A 22,957-nucleotide genomic window follows, 5' to 3' on the forward strand; every position below is an offset into this window, starting at 1 on the left:
AAAGAAGCGAGTTACACCATGCTTAATATAGAAAAGTTGGAAAAGCTGCCTTTTATGGTTGCAGAAAGCCCATCAAGAGTATGGCTAGTACATGGCATTATAAATATGCCCATTTCCATCTTTTGTTTCACGAAATGCTTGAAACATCTTGCTGAACGGCGGTTTGGAGATAGCTTTATTAAAGCAGAGTGGGAGTTACCTTTTGAATACAAATGGCTGAGCGGCGCAACAGAGATCTTTCTCAGTGTAAGCAAATGCAAGACTACCGCTAGTCATTAAATAATTTGCAAACGGGTGTCTTCATGGCCTTTGCACTGTACAGGTTGCGAAACCTGGCCTGTTTTCTGAAGGGTACTTCCGTCCCTTTGATTCAGCCAGCATTTCATATACTTTCAAATGGAAGCTATGTGGTCCTGAATGAACAGAGCTGTTGTGTTATGAGACAAGGAACTGCCTACGCCATTTGAGTCTCTTAAGATTGTAACTTGTTGTGGACATGTTCTACTCCCCCCACACAAGAGGTAAGAGTAGCAGAAATGTGGCCTCACATTGATACTACTAATGTAAATTATGACATGCTGAGCAGACTAAACTCCAACACGCAAAACAGCTGACATTGCGTGTTCTCTGTGGAGGCAAACAGATCTAACCATGGCGCTCATCACTGCTGAAAGAGACATTGCGCCACCTAAGGATAGATAGCTGTAGCTGGGGGGTCGTGGGACGGGACACACCAGTAGGTCCACTTTCACTCCCAGGGGGTTGATGCAAAGGATCTCAAGGAGGACGGATAGGTCCTCCTCATCTGTCCAAACCCATGTCTCTAGGACCTCCTTTGAGACAGACCACTCTAACTCAGGGGGTAAGTCCCTGGATTTGGAATTTTACAGGCTGAAGTTAGACTAGGCCAAACTAAGGCTGCAGCAGCTAACGTTAGTCCTAGATAGGGAGGCCCTGGCAGTGGAAAAACAAGTCGATGGCAGAATCAAGGGCCACCTGGAGCAGCTGAGGGCACCACCTCTGGGGTGGTGATGGACAGGGGAGTGCTCACCCCCTTTTCCATTGTCCAGTTTCACGCTAGAGCAGGGACCAGGGGTCCCTGGACTGGTGCAAACCGGTTTATGCAAAGAGGGCACCAATGTGCCCTTCAAAGCATGCCAGTGGGGTGGTGTGGCTACCCCTCCCTCTCCTACAGGAAATCCTTTGTTCTGACTTGCCCTGCTTGAGCTGGTCAAACAGCAAGAGGGTAGAACCTGCCTGAGGGGCCGTAGCAGCACGGGCTGCCCGCAAACCGTGAAAGAGTGGTAGGAGCAATATTGGCGAGGGGGGGGGGGGGGGGGGGGGGGGGGGGGGGAATGTTGGGAAGCCAGAGAGCATGGAATCATACCACTAATACTGGCATTAGTACTGGGGTATGATTCAGACATGTTTGATACCAAACATGCCTAGGTTCTGAGTTACCATTATGTAGTTGGACCACAGGTAGTGAGGGACCTGTGTCCGGTACACGGGTAAAATGGCTTCCCCAAACGTACGAAGTCCAGTGCGTTGGAACTGGAGTTTGCAGGGGCATTTGTGCTCATGCAGGGGTGCCCTCACTTACAGGCACCTGCACTCTACCCTCTGGACTAGGAGGACCTACCATAGAGGTGCCCACAGTGACCTGGTGCAGTCACCAGCAGTGAAAGGGTGAATGCACCTTTTCACGCAGGCGGCAATGGTAGGTCTGCAGACATAGTTTGCATGGGCTCCCATGGGTGGCATACTGCATGCTGTAGCCCATGGGGAACCTCTGGTGTACCAATGCCCTGCATACCGAAGTACCATATACTAGGGACTTACAGAGGTAAACAATTGTGTCAATTCTGGGGTGTGAAGAGTACACCAAGGCAACCAAATCTGAATCACTGGGGTCCTGGTTAGCAGAATCCCAGTGAAGACAGTCTAAATACACTGATAGCAGGCAAAAAGTAGGGGTAACTATGCCAAAGAGAGTGATTTTCCTACAGTGGATGTCAAGTATCTTTTCACCATCTAACTTTATGAGGAGGCTAATCCTCTCTGAGGTTCGTCACTGTAAGGAAATGCCTCCTTGGCATGGTTACCCCCTGACTTTTTGCCTTTACTGATGCCAAGTTATGATTTGAAAGTGTGCTGAGGCCTGCTAACAAGGCCCCAGCACCAGTGTTCTTTCCCTAACCTGTACCTTTGTCTCCACAATTGGCACACCCTGGCATCCAGGTAAGTCCCTTGTAACTGGTACCCCTGGTACCAAGGGCCCTGATGCCAGGGAAGGTCTCTAAGGGCTGCAGCATGTCTTATGCCACCCTGGGGACCCCTCACTCAGCACAGACACACTGCTTGCCAGCTTGTGTGTGCTGGTGGGGAGAAAATGACTAAGTCGACATGGCACTCCCCTCAGGGTGCCATTACAACCTCACACTGCCCATGGCATAGATAAGTCACCCCTCTAGCAGGCCTTACAGCCAGGGTGCACTATACCATAGGTGAGGGCATAAGTGCATGAGCACTATGCCCCTACAGTGTCTAAGCAAACCCTTAGAGAGTGTAAGTGCAGGGTAGCCATAAGAGTATATGGTCTGGGAGTCTGTCATAAACGAACTCCACAGCACCATAATGGCTACACTGAAAACTGGGAAGTTTGGTATCAAACTTCTCAGCACAATAAATGCACACTGATGCCAGTGTACATTTTATTGTGAAATACACCCCAGAGGACATCTTAGAGATGCCCCCTGAAAAAAATACCCGACTTCCAGTGTGGGCTGACTAGTTTTGCCAGCCTGCCACACACCAGACATGTTGCTGGCCACATGGGGAGAGTGCCTTTGTCACTCTGTGACTAGTAACAAAGCCTGTACTGGGTGGAGGTGCTTCTCACCTCTCCCTGCAGGAACTGTAACACCTGGCAGTGAGCCTCAAAGGCTCACTCCGTTTGTTACAGCGCCACAGGGCATCCCAGCTAGTAGAGATGCCCGCCCCCTCCGGCCACGGCCCCACTTTTGGCAGCAAGGCCAGAGGAGATAATGAGAAAAACAAGGAGTCACTGGCCAGTCAGGACAGCCCCTAAGGTGTCCTGAGCTGAGGTGACTGACTTTTAGAAATCCTCCATCTTGCAGATGGAGGATTCCCCCAATAGGGATAGGAATGTGCCCCCCTCCCCTCAGGGAGGAGGCACAAAGAGGGTGTAGCCACCCTCAGGGCTAGTAGCCATTGGCTACTAACCCCCCAGACCTAAACACATCCCTAAATTTAGTATTTAGGGGCCCCCAGAACCTGGGAAGATAGATTCCTGCAACCTAAGACAAAGAAGGACTGCTGACCTGAAGCCCTGCAGAGGAGGAGGAGACACCAACTGCTTTGGCCCCAGCCCTACCGGCCTGTCTCCCCACTTCAAGAGAAACTGCAACAGCGACGCGCTCCCCAGGGCCCAGCGACTTCTGAAGCCTCAGAGGACTACCCTGCATCTAAAAGGACCAAGAACTCCCGAGGACAGCGGCCCTGTTCGAAATAAACCAAAACTTGCAACAAAGAAACAACTTTAAAAGGACTCCACGTTTCCCGCCAGAAGCGTGAGACTTTCCACTCTGCACCTGACGCCCCGGCTCGACCTGTGGAGAACCAACACTACAGGGAGGACACCCAGGCGACTGCGACCCTGTGAGTAGCCAGAGTTGACCCCCCTGAGCTCCCCCAGCGACACCTGCAGAGGGAATCCAGAGGCTCCCCCTGACCACGACTGCCTGCTTCCATGAACCCGATGCCTGGTAAAGACACTGAACCCGCAGCCCCCAGGACCTGAAGGATCCGACCTCCAGTGCAGAAGCGACCCCCAGGAGGCCCTCTCCCTTGCCCAAGTGGTGGCTACCCCGAGGAGCCCCCCCCCGGCCTGCTTCTCTGAAGAGACCCCTGGGTCTCCCATTGAAATCTATTGCAAACCCGACGCCTGTTTGCACTCTGCACCCTGCAGCCCCCGTGCCGCTGAGGGTGTACTTTTTGTGCTGACTTGTGTCCCCCCCCGGTGCCCTACAAAACCCCCCTGGTCTTCCCTCCGAAGTCGCGGGTACTTACCTGCTGGCAGACTGGAACCGGGGCACCCCCTTCTCCACTGAAGCCTATGCGTTTTGGGCACCACTTTGACCCCTGCACCTGACCGGCCCTGAGCTGCTGGTGTGGTAACTTTGGGGTTGCCCTGAACCCCCAACGGTGAGCTACCTTGGACCCAACTTTGAACCCTGTAGGTGATTTACTTACCTGCAAAACTAACAAATACTTACCTCCCCCAGGAACTGTTGAAATTTGCACAAAGTGTCTAGTTTTAAAATAGCTTATTGCCATTTTTGCCAAAACTGTACATGCTATTTTGCTGATTCAAAGTTCCTATGATACCTAAGTGAAGTACCTTTCATTTGAAGTATTGATTGTAAATCTTGAACCTGTGGTTCTCAAAATAAACTAAGAAAAAATATTTTTCTATATAAAAACCTATTGGCCTGGAATTGCCTTTGAGTGTATGTTCCTCATTTATTGCCTGTGAATGTACAACAAATGCTTAACACTACCCTCTGATAAGCCTACTGCTCGACCACAGTACCACAAAAAAGAGCATTAGAATTATCTCTTTTTGCCACTATCTTACCTTTAAGGGGAACCCTTGGACTCTGTGCATGCTATTTCTTACTTTGAAATAGTGCCTACAGAGCCAACTTCCTACAGTCACCATGTGAAGTTTCAAGTCGCCTTTCAAGGCTCATACGGAACTGTTACCTCCTTTCGTGGCTGATCTTCCTGCTGAGGTCTATTCTTTTTTACATCACTTTTAAGACTATTTGGGCAGGTTCCTTCAATGTCAAAAGCGCGAAAATCAAAGTGTACCTCAAGGTGAATGGCAACAAAATATGATCTTCTGTCTTCCAAATGTGAATGCGGGTTTAAAGGATATCTCTGAACTATGGATTGTGGGTGTTTGTGGAACTTTTATTTAATCAGTATAGGAGGCAGCAAAAAGGTCTACATAGACACTTGGCACTGGAAATTGCCTCTCCTCCCCAACCTATGGTTCACAAATTCTATTCACAAGGACAGGGCCATACTCACAAGGACAGGGCCATACTCACAAAATATTTTTTCTGGCCTACACCTTCAAAGTGCCTTAGATAATGAGAGCCCAGAGACAACATGATTCCTAAATTCAATGTTTTTCTTAATTACTCTGCAGTAGGCAATTAAACAAGCAAATGATGTGTAGAAAACAACACTGATAACCACGTCTCTTGATCCTGCCCCCACCACATCAGCAAGTTACCACAAATACATACACATTTTTGAAATTATACCTTACGAAGCAGCTCCCGGATCTTCTCAGCATCCTTAGCAGCATAAATATGCCATAGTGCACCTGACTTTTCTTTGCCATTATAGATACGTTGCTTTGTGACCTCATCAACATCCCCCTCATCGATTGTTTTTAAGACCTCTGGGGATAAAAATACACAGGTTACAGAAGCAAAACAAATGCTCATAATTTGCTAAAAACCTGTCAATTGGCAGTTGGTTTGGTGGGCATCAATAACTTTTAACCTAATAGAAAACATTTTGTATATAGCACAGACACTGATAATCTAGAAAACATTTAAGTAGGAAGTACTCCTCTGGAGCAGTAGACTCACAATCTTGAGTGTTGCATGGTTAACATGAAATCACTTATTTTACTGGAAGTGGCCAGACATCCTAGGACTCTGAGCCATATAACCCATAAGTCAGATAGTTTCCAAGATCTGTGGCCCTTCACAACCTTGAATATCATGTGGGACAAGGTATTAACCTTCGATTATGCCTTATCTGGTATGGACAATATCTAGTTGTGGATTCCTTACCTTATAATTTCCCCCAAGCATCAGTCTGTATCCAGAGACTTTTCTCAAGCAGTATCCCTGCGCGCCGTTTGGCTCCGCTTTCAACGTCTGTGTCGTGAGCGCTGGATGACGTTGTGGGTTCTATAAAGGAGCCACCCCAGCGTGCTGACACCAGTTTCTTTTCACAACCTTCCATGCCAGAAGCGCAGAGCTATGAAGAACACTCTCCACTGATGTGACAAAACTATGGCCCTGGAAAGGGAAGTCCTTGTCTTGAGAAATCGGTTCACAGAGCGGGAAGGATGGGTGGGTCAGTAAAGAATCTGCAAATAGATATTCTATCTACCAGATAAAGCATTACCAAAGTTAAGTGACTCGTCCATCTGTTGGCGACATCTAGCTGCATATTCCTTACCTTATATTAGATATCCCAGCAATACCATGCCCCCAAGCAGATTGAGAACCAAGATCACACGAGAAAGTCCTGCAGGACTGAACGGGCAAAGTGCCCGGCCCTACAGAACTGATTGTCCAGGCAGTGGTGTTTGGTAAATGTGTGGCAAGGATGCCCATGTTGATGCCTGACAGATGTCCAGGACTGGAACTATGTGTGCTAATGCAGTGGCTGCAGCTTTAGCTCTGGGGGAGTGAGCACACAAGCCCTCAGGAGGTTGCTTCTTAGCCAACGTATAGCACATTTTAATGCATAATCTGACCCATGTGGAGACGGTATTCTTTTGCACTGCCCAAATGTTCTTCACACCTAATAGCCAACAAAGAGTTGATCATCCACCCATAACTCTCTGGTACAATCAACGTAGAATGCCAATGCTCTTTTTTGGGTCCAGGCAGTGGAGTCTATCCTCTTCTTCTGTGTGGGTGCGTAAAAAGTAGGCAAGGTGATGGATGGGCCTACATGAAAGGGCATGACCACCTTTGTCAGAAAGGAGACCTGAGTGAGAAGCACCATTTTGTCAGGACAGATGAAGAGGTAGGGTGGCTTAGATGAAAATGCCTGCAGCTCACTCACCCAGTGGGAAGATGTAATGGCCACAAGGAAGGCTGTTTACAAAGTTAGAAGCCTGAGAGGACAACTGTGGAGAGGCTCAAAAGGTGCGCACATCAGAAATGTCAGAACCACATTCAAGTCCAATTGGGCCATAATGAATGGGGACAGAGGAAACACACGAGTAAGGCCTACAAGGGACCTATGTATAATAGAAGATTTAAACATGGAACAGTTGATCAGGCAGCGTTAAGAAAGCAGAGATTGCAGACAACCTTTAAGAGTGCCCAAAGCAGAGCCATGATGGGCCAATGAAAGTATAAACAGAACCTCTGAGATGGGCAGAGAGGGGGTTAACAGACTTGTCTGTGCACCATGCCAAAGATTTCTTCCAACGGCAGGTGTATACTGTTTTGGTGGAGGGACACCTGGCTGCCAAGATAACGTTACAGACTTTGGGTGGAAGGTCAGAAGCTGTCAACTGCTGCCTCTCAAACTCCACGCAAGAAGGCGGAATCTAGACATGTTCGGGTGGAGAACTCTCCCCGACTGCTGTGACAGAAGATCCTCCCGAAGGGGCAGTCTGATCGCAGGATCGACGGCCATGCTCAACAGCTTGGGATACCAATCTCTGTGCCCAGTTTGGAGCCCCAGGGATTACTTGGGCCCAATCATTCTTAATCCTCTTGAGAACTCTAGGCAGAAGCGGTATCGGCGGAAAGGCGTACAGGAGGCCTGAGCTTTAATCAAGACGAGAAGCGCAGCTGAGCGAGTGTTGCCTTGGAAACTCCAACGATTAATACTGCTGACATGGCATATTCTCTGCTGACTTGAACAGATCTAACCAAGGCTCTCCCCACCGCTGAAAGAGACCATGCACCACCTCCAAATGGAGACGCCATTCACAACAGACTAAGCATTGCTGGCTGAGGTTGTCTGCTGTGACTGTCAGAGAGCCCGCCAGATGTTGAACCACAAGGGATATGCCCTGCTGTTCCAGTCACATCCAGAGATGCAGAGTGCAAGGACATGCTTCGTAGGCATGGTTACGCCCTGACTTTTTGCCTTTTGCTGATGCCAAGTTATGATTCAAAGTGTGCTGGGAACCTGCTAACCAGGCCCCAGCACCAGTGTTCTTTCCCTAAAATATAACATTGTTTCCGCAATTGGCACACCCCTGGCACACAGATAAGTCCCTTGTAAAACGTACCAGTGGTACCAAGGGCCCTGATGCCAGGGAAGGTCTCTAAGGGCTGCAGCATGTCTTATGCCACCCTGGGGACCCTAATTCAGCACATGCACACTGCCTCACAGCTTGTGTGTACTGGTGGGGAGAAAATGAATAAGTTGACATGGCACTCCCCTCAGAGTGCCATGCCAACCTCACACTGCCTGTGGCATAGGTAGGTCACCCCTCTAGCAGGCCTTACAGCCCTAAGGCAGGGTGCACTATACCACAGGGGAGGGCATATGTGAATGAGCACTATGCCCCTACAGTTTCTATTCAAAACCTTAGACATTGTAAGTACTGGGTAGCCATAAGAGTATACGGTCTGGGAGTTTGTCAAACACTAACTCCACAGTTCCATAATGGCTACACTGAAATCTGGGAAGTTTGGTATCAAACTTCTCAATACAATAAATGCACACTGATGCCAGTGTGGAATTTATAATAAAATGCACCCAGAGTGCATCTTAGAGATGCCCCCTGAATACCAATCCGACTTTTAGTGTTGGGCTGACCAGTTTCTGCCACAACCAGATGAGCTGCTGGCCACATGGGGAGAGTGCCTTTGTCACTCTGCGGCCAGGAACAAAGCCTGTACTGGGTGGAGGTGCTTCTCACCTCCCCCTGCAGGAACTTTAACACCTGGCAGTGAGCCTCAAAGGCTCACCCTTTTGTTACAGCGCCACAGGGCATCCCAGCTAGTGGAGATGCCCACCCCTCCGGCTACTGCCCCCACTTTTGGCAGCAAGGCTGGAGGAGATAATTAGAAAAACAAGGAGTAGCCACCCACCAGTCAGGACCGCCCCTAAGGTGTCCTGAGCTGAGGTGACCCCTGCCTTGAGAAATCCTCCATCTTAAGTTTGGAGGATTCCCCAAATAGGATTAGGGATGCGCCCCCCCCCTCCCCTCAGGGAGGCGGCACAAAGAGGGTGTAGCCACCCTCCAAGACAGTAGCCATTGGCTACTGACCCCCAGACCTAAACACACTTCTAGATTTAGTATTTAGGGGCACCCAAGAACCCAGGAAATCAGATTCCTGCAACCTGAAACAAGAAGGAGGACTGCTGACCTGAAAGCCCTGCAGAGATGACGGAAGACAACACCTGCTTTGGCCCCAGCCCTACTGGCCTGTCTCCTGACTTGAAAACCTGCAACAGCGATGCATCCAACAGGGACCAGCGACCTCTGAAGCCTCAGAGGATTGCCCTAAACCTAGCGACCAAGAAACTCCTGTGAGCAGTGGCTCTTTTCAACAAACAGCAACAATATTGCAACTTTTCTGCAACTTTCAAAGACCTCACTCTTCCCGCCGGAAGCGTGAGGCTTTACCCTCTGCACCCGACGCCCCCAGCTCAAGATTCAGAGAACCAACACCACAGGGAGGACTCCCAGGCGACTGCGAACTCGTGAGTAGTCCGAGACGACCCCCCTGGGCCCCCACAGTGACGCATGCAGAGAGAATCCAGAGGCGTCCCCTGACCGCGACTGCCTGTAACAAGGGACCCGACACCTGGACCAAGTACTGCACCCGCAGCCCCCAGGACCAGAAGGAACCGAACTTCAGTGTAGGAGTGACCACCAGGCGATCCTCTGCCTAGCCCAGTCAGTGGCTGGCCCGAGAAGCCCCCCTGTGCCCTGCCTGCACCTCTAGAGTGACCCCCTGGTCCCTCCATTGAATCCTAAACACCTGATGCCTGCTTTGCACATTGCACCCAGCCGCCGCTGAGGGTGTGTTTTGTGTGCCTACTTGTGTCCCACCCCCCCAGTGCTCTACAAAACGCCCCTGGTTTGTCCTCAGAAGACGCAGGTACTTACCTGTAGGCAGACTGGAACCGGAGCACCCCTGTTCTTCATAGGCGCTATGTGTTTTGGGCACCTCTTTGACCTCTGCACCTGACCATCCCTGAGCTGCTGGTGTGGTAACTTTGGGGTTGCCTTGAACCCCCTACGGTGGGCTGCCTATGCTCAGGAACTGAGACTTGTAAGTGTTTTACTTACCTCACAATGTAACCAATACTTACCTCCCCCAGGAACTGTTGATTTTTGCACAGTCTACTTTTAAAATAGCTTGCCATTTTAACAAAAACTGTAGATGATATTGCTCTAAATCAAAGTGCCTAACTTACCTGTGTGGAGTACCTTGCATTTTATGTATTTAATTCAAATCTTGAACTTGTGGTTCTAAAAATAAATGAAGAAAATATATTTTTCTATATAAAAACGATTGGCCTAGAGTTAAGTCTTTGAGTGTGTGTTCCTCATTTATTGCCTGTGTGTTTACAACAAATGCTTAACACTACCCTCTGATAAGCCTACTGCTCGACCACACTACCACAAAATAGAGCATTAGAATTATCTAATTTTGCCACTATCTTACCTCTAAGGGGAACCCTTGGACTCTGTGCACACTTTCTGTTACTTTGAGCTAGTATATACAGAGCCAACTTCCTACACAGAGCCTCTTGACAAAGCGTCCACGACCCCATCCTTCCCTGCTTGTTGCAGTGCCAGATGGCAAAGGTGTTGTCCGTGAGCACCTGCACTACCTTCACTTTGAGTGAGGGAAAAAATGATTTCAATGCTAGTCTGATCGCCCCGAGCTCCAACAGGTTGATGTGGAGTCTGGATTCCACCAAACACCAGATGTAGGAAACTGGCTCCTTGTTTACAGTACCCCCACTTTTTGCCTGATATCTGATGCTAACGCGACTGAGTATGTGCTGGGATCCTGCTAACCAAGCCCCAGCACCAGTATTATTTCCCAAAACAGTACCATTGTTTCCACAATTGGCACACTCTGGCACACAGCTAAGTCCTGTGTACAAGGAACCAGTGGTACCAAGGGCTCTGTGACCAGGAAGGGTCCCTGTGGGCTGCAGCATGTATTAAGCCACCCCAATGGACCCCTCACCAAGCACATGCACACTGCCATTGCAGATTGTGTGTGCTGGTGGGGAGAAAAAGGTCAAGTCGAAATGGCACCCGTACCAGGGTGCAATGCCCACAAAGCACTACCGGTGGCATAAGTAAGTCACCCCTCTAGCAGGCCTAAAGCCGGGTGCACTATGCCACAGGTGAGGGCATAGCTGCATGAGCAATATACCCTTACAGTGTACAAGTCCATTCTTAGACATTGTAAGTACGGTGTGGCCAGATTTAGTACCTGGGCTGAGAGATTGTCATTACGAACTCCACAGCTCCATGATGGCTTCACTGAAGGCTGGGAAGTTTGGTATCAAACGTCTCAGCACAATAAACCCACACTGATGCCAGTGCTGGATTTATTGTACAATGTACCCGAGGGCATCTTAGAGATGCTCCCTGTATTTTACCCAACTCTTTAGTGCAGGACTGACAAGTCTGTGCCAGCCTGCCACTAACAGACAAGTTTCTGACCCCATGGGGTGAGCGCATTTGTGCTGTGGGGTCAGAAACAAAGTCTGCTCTGGGTGAAAGGGCTTCACACCTCCTCCCCTGCAGGAACTGTAACACTTTCCTGTGTGCCTCAATTGGTCAGGCCTCGTGTTACAGTACCCCAGGGCGCTTCAGCCAGTGGAGATGCCACCCCCAGACCAAGACATACTTTTGGTGGCAGGTCAGGTGGGAAAATTAGCAAAAACAGGGAGTAGTGACTACTGCAGCTATGACTAACCTTAAGGTGTTCAGAGCTGAAGTGACCCCCTCCCTGCAGAATATTCCATCTTGTTTTGGGGGGTAGGGACCAATAGGGTTAGTAATGGGACCCTCTCCCAAAGGGAGTGGGCACTGGAAGGGTGTAGTCACGCTCAAGGACAGTAGCCATTGGGCTTCTGCCCTCTGACCCCTGCAACGCCCCTAAACCTAGTATTTAGGGGCTCCCCTGTGCAGGAAAGTACCCTCTTTTTGGCATGGTTAACCCTACTTTTTGCCTGCTATCAGTATCCGTAGACTGTTTTCACTGGGATCCTGCTAACCAGGACCCCAGTGATTGTGCCCTCTCCCTCTGGATTTGGTTGTCCCTAACTTTTTACACCGCACAATTGGCATACTGGTGCCCTTTTATGAGTCCCTAGTATATGGTACTCAGGTACCCAAGGCACTGGGACACCAGGTATCTACCATGGGCTGCAGCATATAATAAGCCACTGACGCCTGCGTGAAAAGGTGCATACACCCTTTCACCACAGGTCACAGCACCAGGTCACTATGAGTCACCCCTATGGTAGGCCCTCCTGGCCAAAGAGGGCAGAGTGCAGGTCCCTGTGTGTGAGGGCACCCCTGCATGAGCAGAGATGCTTCTACGAACTTTAGCTCCATTACACTGGACTTCGTAAGTGTGGGGAAGCCATTTTACCCGTGTACTGGACACAGGTACCCGGGTCCAGCTACATAATAGTAACTTCGAACCTGGGAATGTTTGGTATGAAACATGTCAGAATCATACCCCAATACTGTTGCCAGTATTTGTTGTATGATTCCATGCACTATGGGTGCTCCTTAGAGTACCTCCCAGTATTGCTCCTACCAGTCTTCTAGGGTTTTCAGGGCAGAACGTGCTGCTGACACCCTTGATACAGGTTTTCTTCCCCCCTGCTGCTTGACCAACTCAGGCAGGGGAGGGCAGAACAAAGAATTTCCTGTGGGAGAGGGAGGCAACACCCTCTCCCTTGGAAACAGGTGTTACATGGCTAGGGAGGGGTAGCCTACCCAAGCCACTGGTTTGCTGTCTAGAGCACATTTGGTGCCCTCCTTGCATAAACCTGTTTGCACCAGTTTAGGGATCCCCGGTCCATGCTCTGACGTGAAACTGGACAAAGGAAAGGGGAGTGACTACTCTCCTGTCCATCACCACCCCTGGAGTGGTGCCCAGAGCTCCTTCAGGTGGCCACTCAATTCTGCCTTCTTGAAACCAAGATGTGCAGAGGTCCCTGGGAGCATCTGAGTGGCCAGGTATGGCAGGTGAAATCAGAGACCCCTCCTGATAGGTGGTCACCTTGTAAAGTGACCAAACCCCCATTTAGGGACTCCCTTGCAGGTGGGTCCCCAGATTTGATGTGCAAGACTCCAGCAGGACTCCTCTGCATCGTTTACTTCTACTTCTGGCCACTGAAACCACAACTGGACTCTTTACGAACCAATAAGACTTCAACTCCTGAGAAAACCTCACCTTGCAACATGGTTAACTCTGGCTTCTTCCAGCAACTGCCTTATTTTCCCAGCTGTGCATCTTCTAGGGTTGGCGAGACGTTAGCCTGCACCAAGAAGCAAGAAGGAATCTCCCTTGGAGGGAAGGAGTCACTCCCCTGCATCTGCAGGCACCTACAGCAACGATGTCCGGCTGCTTGGATCTGCTCTCCTCTGGAACCACGTGGATTCTTCATCACAGGTGGTGGTCTGGAATGGTCCCCTTGGTCCTCTCTGCCAGCTGTCCAACTTGGGAAACGGTGAGCCCTTGCTTCTCCTTGCAGAACAGTACCCCTGTGCACCGTGACTCTTTCAGCTACCAAGGATTGTCATCTCTGGCTCCAAGTAGTCCCAGTGCCCAGCACCCCATCCTGCTAAGCACAGACTGCTCTCTGCTGCTGCAACGATAGGGGACTCCTCTCCAGGTTTGCTGATTGGGCCTTACTGCATCTTACAGTGCCTGTTGCCTGTGGGGGCTGTGACTGCTTCTGTTGGCTCTCCTGACTGCTGAGGTCAACCCGGACTCCCCTCCAAGGGTCGAGTCCCCTGGACCTTGCTGGTCCCCTTCAGCCTTCCAACTCTTCTTTTGCTCCTCTTGCATTTGCTAAGGCTTGTTGGTGGGTTCTCATACATCACTGACCATCTGCGACCCAAAGAATGACGTGGGACACCATCTGCACTGCTCCAAGGACTCCTCTGCAGTTCCTGGGTTCCACAGCTGGTCTTCTATCCCCCCCATCAACCCGGATCTTCATCCACAGAAGGGCGGGTAGTGGCTCCTGCACCCACTGGACACTCCATCGTGGACTGGACTCTATCCCCTTTTTTTTCAGGTCCTCCTCTTCCAGAATCCACCTTTGGTTTCTTAGAGTCTGGTCCTGTTCTTTCTCAATCCTTTTTCTAAGTCCTCTTATTAATCCTTGGGAAGACCAGGTACTTACCTCTGCTCTCCTGGTCGCTGGGGGTCACTTAGGTACTCATCTCTTGAGGTCGCTAGTTCTTCCAGCTTCCCTCTAACGACTCCAAATCCTTGGATGGGGGACTTCACATCCCACTATTATAGTATATGGTTTGGCCCTCCCCTAGCGCCCTCACTGGTTTCTACAATTCTTGCCAATGCTCGTTGTTTCTATGCTCATTCCTGATTGCTACAGTGTGTATCTATGTGTGTGTGTGTGTGTGTATATATGGAAAATGTCACTTACCCAGTGTACATCTGTTCGTGGCATGTTGCGCTGCAGATTCACATGCTGTGCATTATCCTGCCATCTAGTGTTGGGCTCGGAGTGTTACAAGTTGTTTTTCTTCGAAGAAGTCTTTTTGAGTCACGGGACCGAGTGACTCCTCCCTTTTGGCTCCATTGCGCATGGGCATCGACTCCATCTTAGATTGTTTTCCCCGCATAGGGTGAGGTAGGAGTGGTAGAATGAGGATACTAAAGATGTCCATGCAATGGAATAGATATGTATGTACATAGTTTGTGGTAAAGGAATATTTATTTACATATATACAATTTTAATGCAACTTAAACGGCTACAGGCTCCCGGGGAGGCGCATGTGAATCTGCAGCGCAACATGCCACGAACAGATGTACACTGAGTAAGTGACATTTTCCGTTCTATGGCATGTGTAGCTGCAGATACACATGCTGTGCATAGACTACAAAGCAGTAATCCTCCTCAAAGCGGTGGTTAGCCTGTAGGAGTTAAAGTTGTTTGAAATAATGTTCTCAGTACAGCCTGTCCTACTGTGGCTTGTTGTGTTGCTAACACATCTACACAGTAATGTTTGGTAAACGTATGAGGTGTAGACCAAGTGGCTGCCTTACAAATCTCTGTCATTGGTATGTTACCTAGAAAGGCCATTGTTGCTCCTTTCTTTCTAGTGGAGTGAGCCTTTGGTGTAATGGGTAGCTCTCTTTTAGCTTTGAGGTAACAGGTCTGTATGCATTTGACTATCCATCTGGCTATGCCCTGTTTGGATATAGGGTTACCAGCATGGGTTTTTTGGAAAGCAACGAACAATTGCTTTGTTTTACGAAATGATTTTGTTCTGTCTATGTAATACATTAGCGCTCTTTTTATGTCTAATGTATGCAGTGCTCTTTCTGCTACTGAGTCTGGCTGTGGGAAGAAGACTGGGAGCTCTACTGTTTGGTTTAGATGAAACAGTGAAATTACTTTTGGTAGAAATTTTGGATTTGTGTGGAGAACCACTTTATGTTTGTGTACTTGTATAAATGGTTCTTCGATAGTGAACGCCTGTATTTCGCTAACTCTTCGTAGTGAAGGGATGGCTATTAGAAAAGCTACCTTCCAAGTCAAGAACTGGATCTGGCAAGAATGCATGGGTTCAAAATGTGGGCCCATGAGACATGCAAGTACAATATTAAGATTCCACAAGGGTACTGGTGGGGTTCTTGGAGGTATGATCCTTTTTAGTCCTTCCATAAAGGATTTAATAACTGGGATTCTAAAAAGTGACTTTGTATGTTCAATCTGCAGATAAGCAGAGATTGCAGTGAGATTAATTTTGATGGAAGCAAAAGCTAGATTTGCTTTTTGTAGGTGTAGTAAGTAACTCACAATATTTGTATGGAGGCATCTAACGGTGTGATTTGATTTGCTTGGCAGTAGAAAACAAATCTTTTCCATTTATTAGCATAACAATGCCTTGTTGTCGGTTTTCTTGCCTGTTTAATGACTTCCATACACTCATTTGAAAGGTTTAGATAGCCAAATTCTAAGACTTCAGGAGCCAGATTGCTAGGTTGAGCGATGCTGGATTTTGGTATCTGATCTGTTGTTTGTGTTGTGTTAACAGATTTGGTTTGTTTGGGAGTTTGATGTGAGATACTACTGAGAAGTCCAACAGTGTGGTGTACCATGGTTGGCAAGCTCACGTTGGTGCTATGAGTATTAGTTTGAGTTTGTTCTGACTCACTTTGTTGACTAGGAAAGGAATGAGTGGGAGAGGGGGAAAAGCATAAGCAAATATCCCTGACCAATTTATCCATAGAGCATTGCCCTTGGACTGAGGGTGTGGGCATCTGGATGCAAAGTTTTGGCGTTTTGTTGCAAACAGATCTATGTCTGGTGTCCCCCAGCAGTGGAAGTAATCCTGTAGAATCTGGGGATGTATTTCCCACTTGTGAGTTTGTTGGTGATCCAGACTGAGATTGTCAGCTAACTGATTGTGAATGCTTGGTATATATTGCGCTATCAGACGAATGTTGTTGTGAATTGCCCAATGCCAAATCTTTTGTGCTAGGAGGCATAAATGTGACAAGTGTGTCCCCACCCCTGTTTGTTTAGATAGTACATTGTTGTCATATTGTCTGTTTTGACAAAAATTTATTTGTGGACTAGAAGGGGTTGAAAAGCTTTTAGTGCTAGGGAGACCACTAGTAGTTCTAAGTGATTAATGTGAAGTTGTTTTTGTTGATTGTCCCATTGACCTTGTATATTGTGATTGTTGAGGTGTGCTCCCCATCCAATCATGGAAGCGTCTGTTGTAATAATGGCGTGAGGCACTGGGTCTTGAAATGGCTGCCCTTTGTTTAATTTTACAGGGTTCCACCATTGAAGCGAAGAGTGTGTTTGGCGGTCTATCAACACTAGATCTTGAAGTTGACCCTGTGCCTGCGTCCAATGTTTTGCTAGGCACTGTTGTAAGGGCCGCATGTGTAGCCGTGCGTTTGGGACAATAGCGATGCATGAGGACATCATGCCTAGTAGTTTCATCACAAACCTGTCTGCGTACTGGCGGTTTGGTTGTATGCTTGATACTATATTTTGAAACGATTTAACTCTTGTGGGCTTGGAGTAGCAATTGCTCTTTGCGTGTCGAGTGTGGCTCCCAAGTATTGTTGTATTTGGGATGGTTGCAAGTGAGATTTGTGGTAATTTATAGAAAACCCTAGTTTGTGTAGAGTATCTATTACATATTGCGTGTGACTTTGACACCGGTGTTGAGTGTTGGCTTTTATTAGCCAATCGTCGAGATATGGGAATACGTGCATGTGATGTCTCCTTATATGAGCTGCTACTACAGCGAGGCATTTTGTAAATACTCTGGGAGCTGTTGTTATCCCGAAGGGCAATACTTTGAATTGGTAATATATGCCCTGTATGACAAATCTGAGGTATTTCCTGTGAGATAGATGGATGGGTAAGTGGAAATACGCATCCTTTAAATCCAGTGTTGCCATGTATTCTTCCTGTTTTAGCAAGGGAACTACATCTTGTAGTGTGACCATGTGGAAATGATCTGATTTGATGAAGAGGTTTAACGTCCTGAGATCTAAAATTGGTCTTAGTGTTTTGTCTTTTTTGGGAATAAGGAAATATAGGGAGTAAATCCCTGTTCCTTTTTGATGGTGTGGTACTAATTCTAAGGCTTGTTTTGTTAATAGTGCTTGCACCTCTATTTGTAGTAGGTCTAGATGTTGTGCTGACAGTTTGTGCGTCCTTGGGGGAACATCTGGAGGGAAATGTGTGAACTCTATGCAGTAACCATGTTGGAGAATTGATAGAGCCCATGTGTCTGTGGGTATTTCTGTCCAATGTTTGTGGTATTTTGTTAATCTTCCCCCCACTGGTGATGTGCGTTGGGGAAGTGTGACATTGAAGTCACTGCTTGTTACTGGGGGTCTGCTTGGCAGGCTGAAATTTTCCCCTCGCTCTTGTGTATTGTCCCCTGAATGAACCCCGAAACCCCCCTTGCTGGTATTGTGACTGGTAGGTGGGTTTTGTTTGGGAGGTGGATGGCTCTGAGGGTTGCTGTCTAAACCCTCCCCTAAACTGTGGCTTCCTAAATGTTCCCCTATACTGGGAAGAGTAGAGCGTGCCCATGGCTTTGGCCGTGTCTGTGTCCTTCTTCATTTTCTCAATTGCAGTGTCCACCTCCGGCCCAAATAGTTGCTGCTGGTTGAACGGCATGTTTAACCCCGCTTGCTGTATTTCTGGTTTGAAACCAAAACTGCGTAGCCATGCATGCCTCCTGATGGTAACTGCTGTGTTTACAGTTCTTGCTGCTGTATGAGCAGAGTCCAGTGCAGAACGGATTTGGTTGTTGGAGATGGCTTGTCCTTCCTCAACCACCTGTTGAGCCCGTTTTTTATGTTCTTTTGGTTATAGCTGAATAATATCATGCATTTCGTCCCACTGGGCTCGGTCGTAACGGGCGAGGAGGGCCTGTGAATTGGCGATACGCCACTGGTTGGGCGCTTGCGACGCCACTCTCTTCCCTGGCGCGTCAAATTTGCGGCTTTCTTTATCAGGTGGTGGAGCATCTCCTGATGATTGTGAATTTGCCCGCTTTCTTGCGGCTCCCACTACTATAGAGTCCGGAGGGAGCTGCTGTGAAATGAACACAGGGACCGATGGGGGTGGTTTATATTTTTTCTCCACCCGCGGTGTGATGACCCTTCCCTTGACTGGCTCTTGGAAGACTTGTTGTGCATGCTTAAGCATGCCTGGTAGCATGGGCAGGCTTTGATATGACGCATGCGTGGACGCCAGGGTATTGAAAAGAAAGTCATCCTCCAATGCCTCTGAGGGCATAGTGACATTATGGAATGTTGCAGCCCTGGCTAGTACTTGTGTGTAGGATGTGCTCTGGAGGAGATGGCTTTGAGGGATAGCAGTCATGACTTGTCTGAAACCGGTGGGTCGTAGAGGTCCCAGGGATCTGCATCGTCCTGTGTTTGTACAGTATGTGTGGGTGACTGTGCAGTTGGGGTGCCAAATGGTGACCTTGCCCTTGGTCAATGTGGAGGCGATATTTCTGGCGAGAAATGTGGAGGTGGTGATTTTTCTCTAGCCACCTTTGCTTTTAGCTGCTCAGTCTCTGTTTGAAAAGCCAATTTCCTTTTAAATTTAAGAGGACGGCTAGTTTGTATTTTCCCAGTATCCTTCTGGATTTGTAATCTTGGTTGTCTTTGGTCAAACTCCTCCACATCCAGCTCCTGCTCAAACCTGTGCCTCTCTAAGTTGTTGGGAGAGCCCATGTTCTTCTGTATAAGAAGTCTTTTTCGGCTCCGAAGCCGTTTTTTTCGGTACCGAAATACCCATGGTTACAGTTGGTCTCGGCTCCGAAAGGCTCTTTCAAGGCTTATTGGATTCGACCAGTCGGTGTCGACTCTTTTCGATGCCAGTTTCTCGTCCTGAGTCGGAAGACTTCAGCACGATCTTGGCCTTTTTCGGTGCCGAAGATGGTACTTGGTCACCGCTTTTCTTGTGGGTCGAGCCATGGGACTCCGGCAGTGGCATTCCCGAGGCCTTTTGTTTTTTGGACTGACTTTGGGGCTGGGTCAGGGCAGGCGTACTCACTTTTTGGCCCGCCGTCTGTGGTCTGTCTCCGTCGGAGTCATCCGATTCCGAACCCTGGATCGAGATAACCATCTCTTTCTCCTCGACGTCGAGGTGTGTCGATTTCGATGCCATCTTCAAGCGTCTTGCTCGTCGATCTCTTAAGGTCTTCTTCGACCGAAAAGCCTTGCAGGCCTCACAAGTATCCTCTCTGTGTTCCAGAGACAAACACAGATTACAGACCCGATGCTGGTCTGTATAAGGATACTTGGCGTGGCACGTCGGACAGAAACGGAAGGGGGTCCCGGTCCATGAGGCTTCGACGACGGGTGTGGTCGGTCCGACCAGGCCTGGGTGCGGAAGCCCCGAAGGGCCGCCGAAGCGGTTGTCTCGTCGGTGCCGATGTAGCTATAGGAAAACCGATCCCGAACGCAACAATACCGATGGATTTTCGATGATTTCTCAAACTTTCCCGATTCAAATCACGGAGCGAAAAGGAACACGTCCGAACCCGATGGCGGAAAGAAAACAATCTAAGATGGAGTCGATGCCCATGCGCAATGGAGCCGAAAGGGAGGAGTCACTCGGTCCTGTGACTCGAAAAGACTTCTTAGAAGAAAAACAACTTTTAACACTCCGAGCCCTTGGTGTAATAGGCAGTTCTCTTTTAGCTTTAAGATAACAGGTTTGAATGCACTTAACTATCCATCTAGCAATGCCTTGCTTAGAAATTGGATTTCCTGTATGAGGTTTTTGGAAAGCAATAAATAATTGTTTTGCGAATTAGTTGTATGGTAAATGCTTGAATCTCACTTACTCTTCTTAAAGATGTGATGGCAATTAAAAATGCAACTTTCCATGTTAAGTATTGCATTTCACAAGAGTGCATGGGCTCAAAAGGTGGACCCATGAGTCGTGTTAAGACAATGTTAAGGTTCCATGAAGGAACTGGTGGTGTTCTTGGTGGTATAATTCTCTTTAGACCTTCCATAAATGCTTTTGAGACTGGTATTCTAAATAGAGAAGTTGAGTGCGTAATTTGCAGGTAAGCTGAAATTGCTGTAAGATGTATTTTAATGGAAGAGAAAGCTAGCTTTGATTTTTGCAAATGTAGTAAGTATCCTACGATGTCTTTGGCAGATGCGTGTAAGGGTTGAATTTGATTGTTGTGGCAGTAATATACAAATCTTTTCCACTTATTTGCATAGCAATGTCTAGTGGTAGGTTTCCTAGCTTGTTTTATGTCTCCATACATTCCTGTGTAAGGTCTAAATGTCCGAACTCTAGGACTTCAGGAGCCAGATTGCTAGATTCAGCGATGCTGGATTTGGGTGCCTGATCTGTTGTTTGTGTTGCGTTAACAGATCTGGTATGTTTGGTAGCTTGACATGAGGCACTACTGAGAGGTCTAGTAGTGTTGTGTACCAAGGTTGCCTTGCCCATGTTGGTGCTATTAGTATGAGTTTGAGTTTGTTTTGACTCAGCTTGTTTACTAGATATGGAAGGAGTGGGAGAGGGGGAAAAGCGTAAGCAAATATCCCTGACCAACTCATCCATAACGCATTGCCCTGAGACTGATCTTGTGGGTACCTGGATGCGAAGTTTTGGCATTTTGGGTTTTCCTTTGTTGAAAATAGATCTATTTGTGGCGTTTCCCCAACTTTGGAAGTAAGTATTCAGTATTTGGGGGTGAATCTCCCATTCGTGGATCTGTTGGTGATCCCGAGAAAGATTGTCCGCTAGCTGGTTCTGAATTCCTGGAATAAATTGTGCTATTAGGCGAATGTGGTTGTGAATCGCCCAATGCCATATTTTCTGTGCCAGGAGACACAACTGTGTTGAGTGTGTGCCTCCCTGTTTGTTTAGGTAATACATCGTTGTCATGTTGTCTGTTTTGACAAGGATGTGTTTGTAGCTTATTATGGGTTGAAATGCTTTCAGCGCTAGAAATACTGCCAATAGTTCTAAGTGATTTATGTGAAAGTGTTTTTGGTGAGTGTCCCATTGTCCTTGGATGCTGTACTGATTGAGGTGTGCTCCCCACCCTATCATGGAGGCATCTGTTATTACGTATTGTGGCACTGGGTCTTGGAAAGGCCGCCCCTGGTTTAAATTTATACTGTTCCACCATTGAAGCGAGGTGTATGTTTGGCGGTCTACCAACACCAGATCTAGAATTTGACCCTGTGCCTGTGACCACTGTGATGCTAGGCACTGTTGTAAGGGCCGCATGTGCAACCTTGCGTTTGGGACAATGGCTATGCATGAGGACATCATGCCTAGGAGTTTCATTACCTTTTTGACTTGTATTTTTTGATTTGGATACATGGCCTGTATTACATTGTGAAATGCCTGAACCCTTTGTGGGCTTGGCTTGGCAATCCCTTTTGCTGTGTTGATTGTCGCTCCTAAGTATTGCTGTGTTTGACGCGGCAGAAGGTGTGACTTTGTGTAGTTGATTGAGAAACCTAGTTTGTGGAGGGTTTGTATGACATACTTTGTGTGTTGTGAACACCGTTCTAGCGTGTTTGTTTTGATTAACCAATCGTCTAGGTACGGGAACACATGTATTTGCTGCCTTCTGATATGTGCAGCTACGACTGCTAGGCATTTTGTCAAAACCCTTGGCGCAGTTGTTATTCCGAACGGCAACACCTTGAATTGGTAGTGTACTCCTTGGAATACAAACCTTAAGTACTTTCTGTGTGAAGGATGTATCGGTATATGGAAATATGCATCCTTTAGGTCTAGTGTTGTCATGTAGTCTTGTTGTTTGAGCAGTGGGATTACGTCTTGTAATGTCACCATGTGAAAGTGATCTGATTTGATGTAGGTATTTAATGTTCTGAGATCTAATATAGGTCTCAGACTCTTGTCTTTTTTGTGTATGAGAAAGTACAGAGAGTAAACTCCTGTTCCTTTCTGTTGGCTTGGTACTAATTCTATTGCTTCTTTTTGTAGCAACGCCTGAACTTCTAGTCCTAGAAGATCTATATGTTGTTTTGACATATTGTGTGTTTTCGGTGGGACGTTTGGAGGGAATTTGAGAAATTCTATGCAATAACCATGCTGGATAATTGCCAGGACCCAAGTATCTGTTGTTATTTCCTCCCAATGTTTGTAAAACTTGCTTAGTCTCCCCCCCACAGGTGTTATGTGTTGGGGATGTGTGACTTTTAAGTCACTGCTTATTTTGAGGCGTTTTGGGACTTTGGAACTTTCCTCTATTTTTTTGGAACTGTCCCCCTCTATATTGTCCCTGAAAACTTCCACGCAGATATTGGCTCCGATAAGTGGGCCTTGTTTGTGAGGTCGTGGGTTCTGTGCTTTGCCCTCGAACCCCCCTCGAAACTGTGTTTTTCGAAATGTGCCT

General features: G+C 47.8%; 1 protein-coding gene across 2 annotated transcripts in view; it reads right to left on the minus strand.

Annotated features, from left to right (window-relative positions):
- Positions 1-22,957, minus strand: part of KDM3B (lysine demethylase 3B) — an 892,876-nt gene that overhangs the window by 139,265 nt on the left and 730,654 nt on the right. For both annotated transcript variants that reach the window (XM_069244431.1, XM_069244432.1), the window contains exon 21: positions 5,358-5,497. In XM_069244431.1, coding sequence (XP_069100532.1) covers positions 5,358-5,497 — 140 coding nt within the window. The remainder of the gene's footprint in view (positions 1-5,357; positions 5,498-22,957) is intronic.

The sequence above is a fragment of the Pleurodeles waltl genome, chromosome 7 (assembly GCF_031143425.1).
Source record: "Pleurodeles waltl isolate 20211129_DDA chromosome 7, aPleWal1.hap1.20221129, whole genome shotgun sequence".
Lineage (NCBI taxonomy): Eukaryota > Metazoa > Chordata > Amphibia > Caudata > Salamandridae > Pleurodeles > Pleurodeles waltl.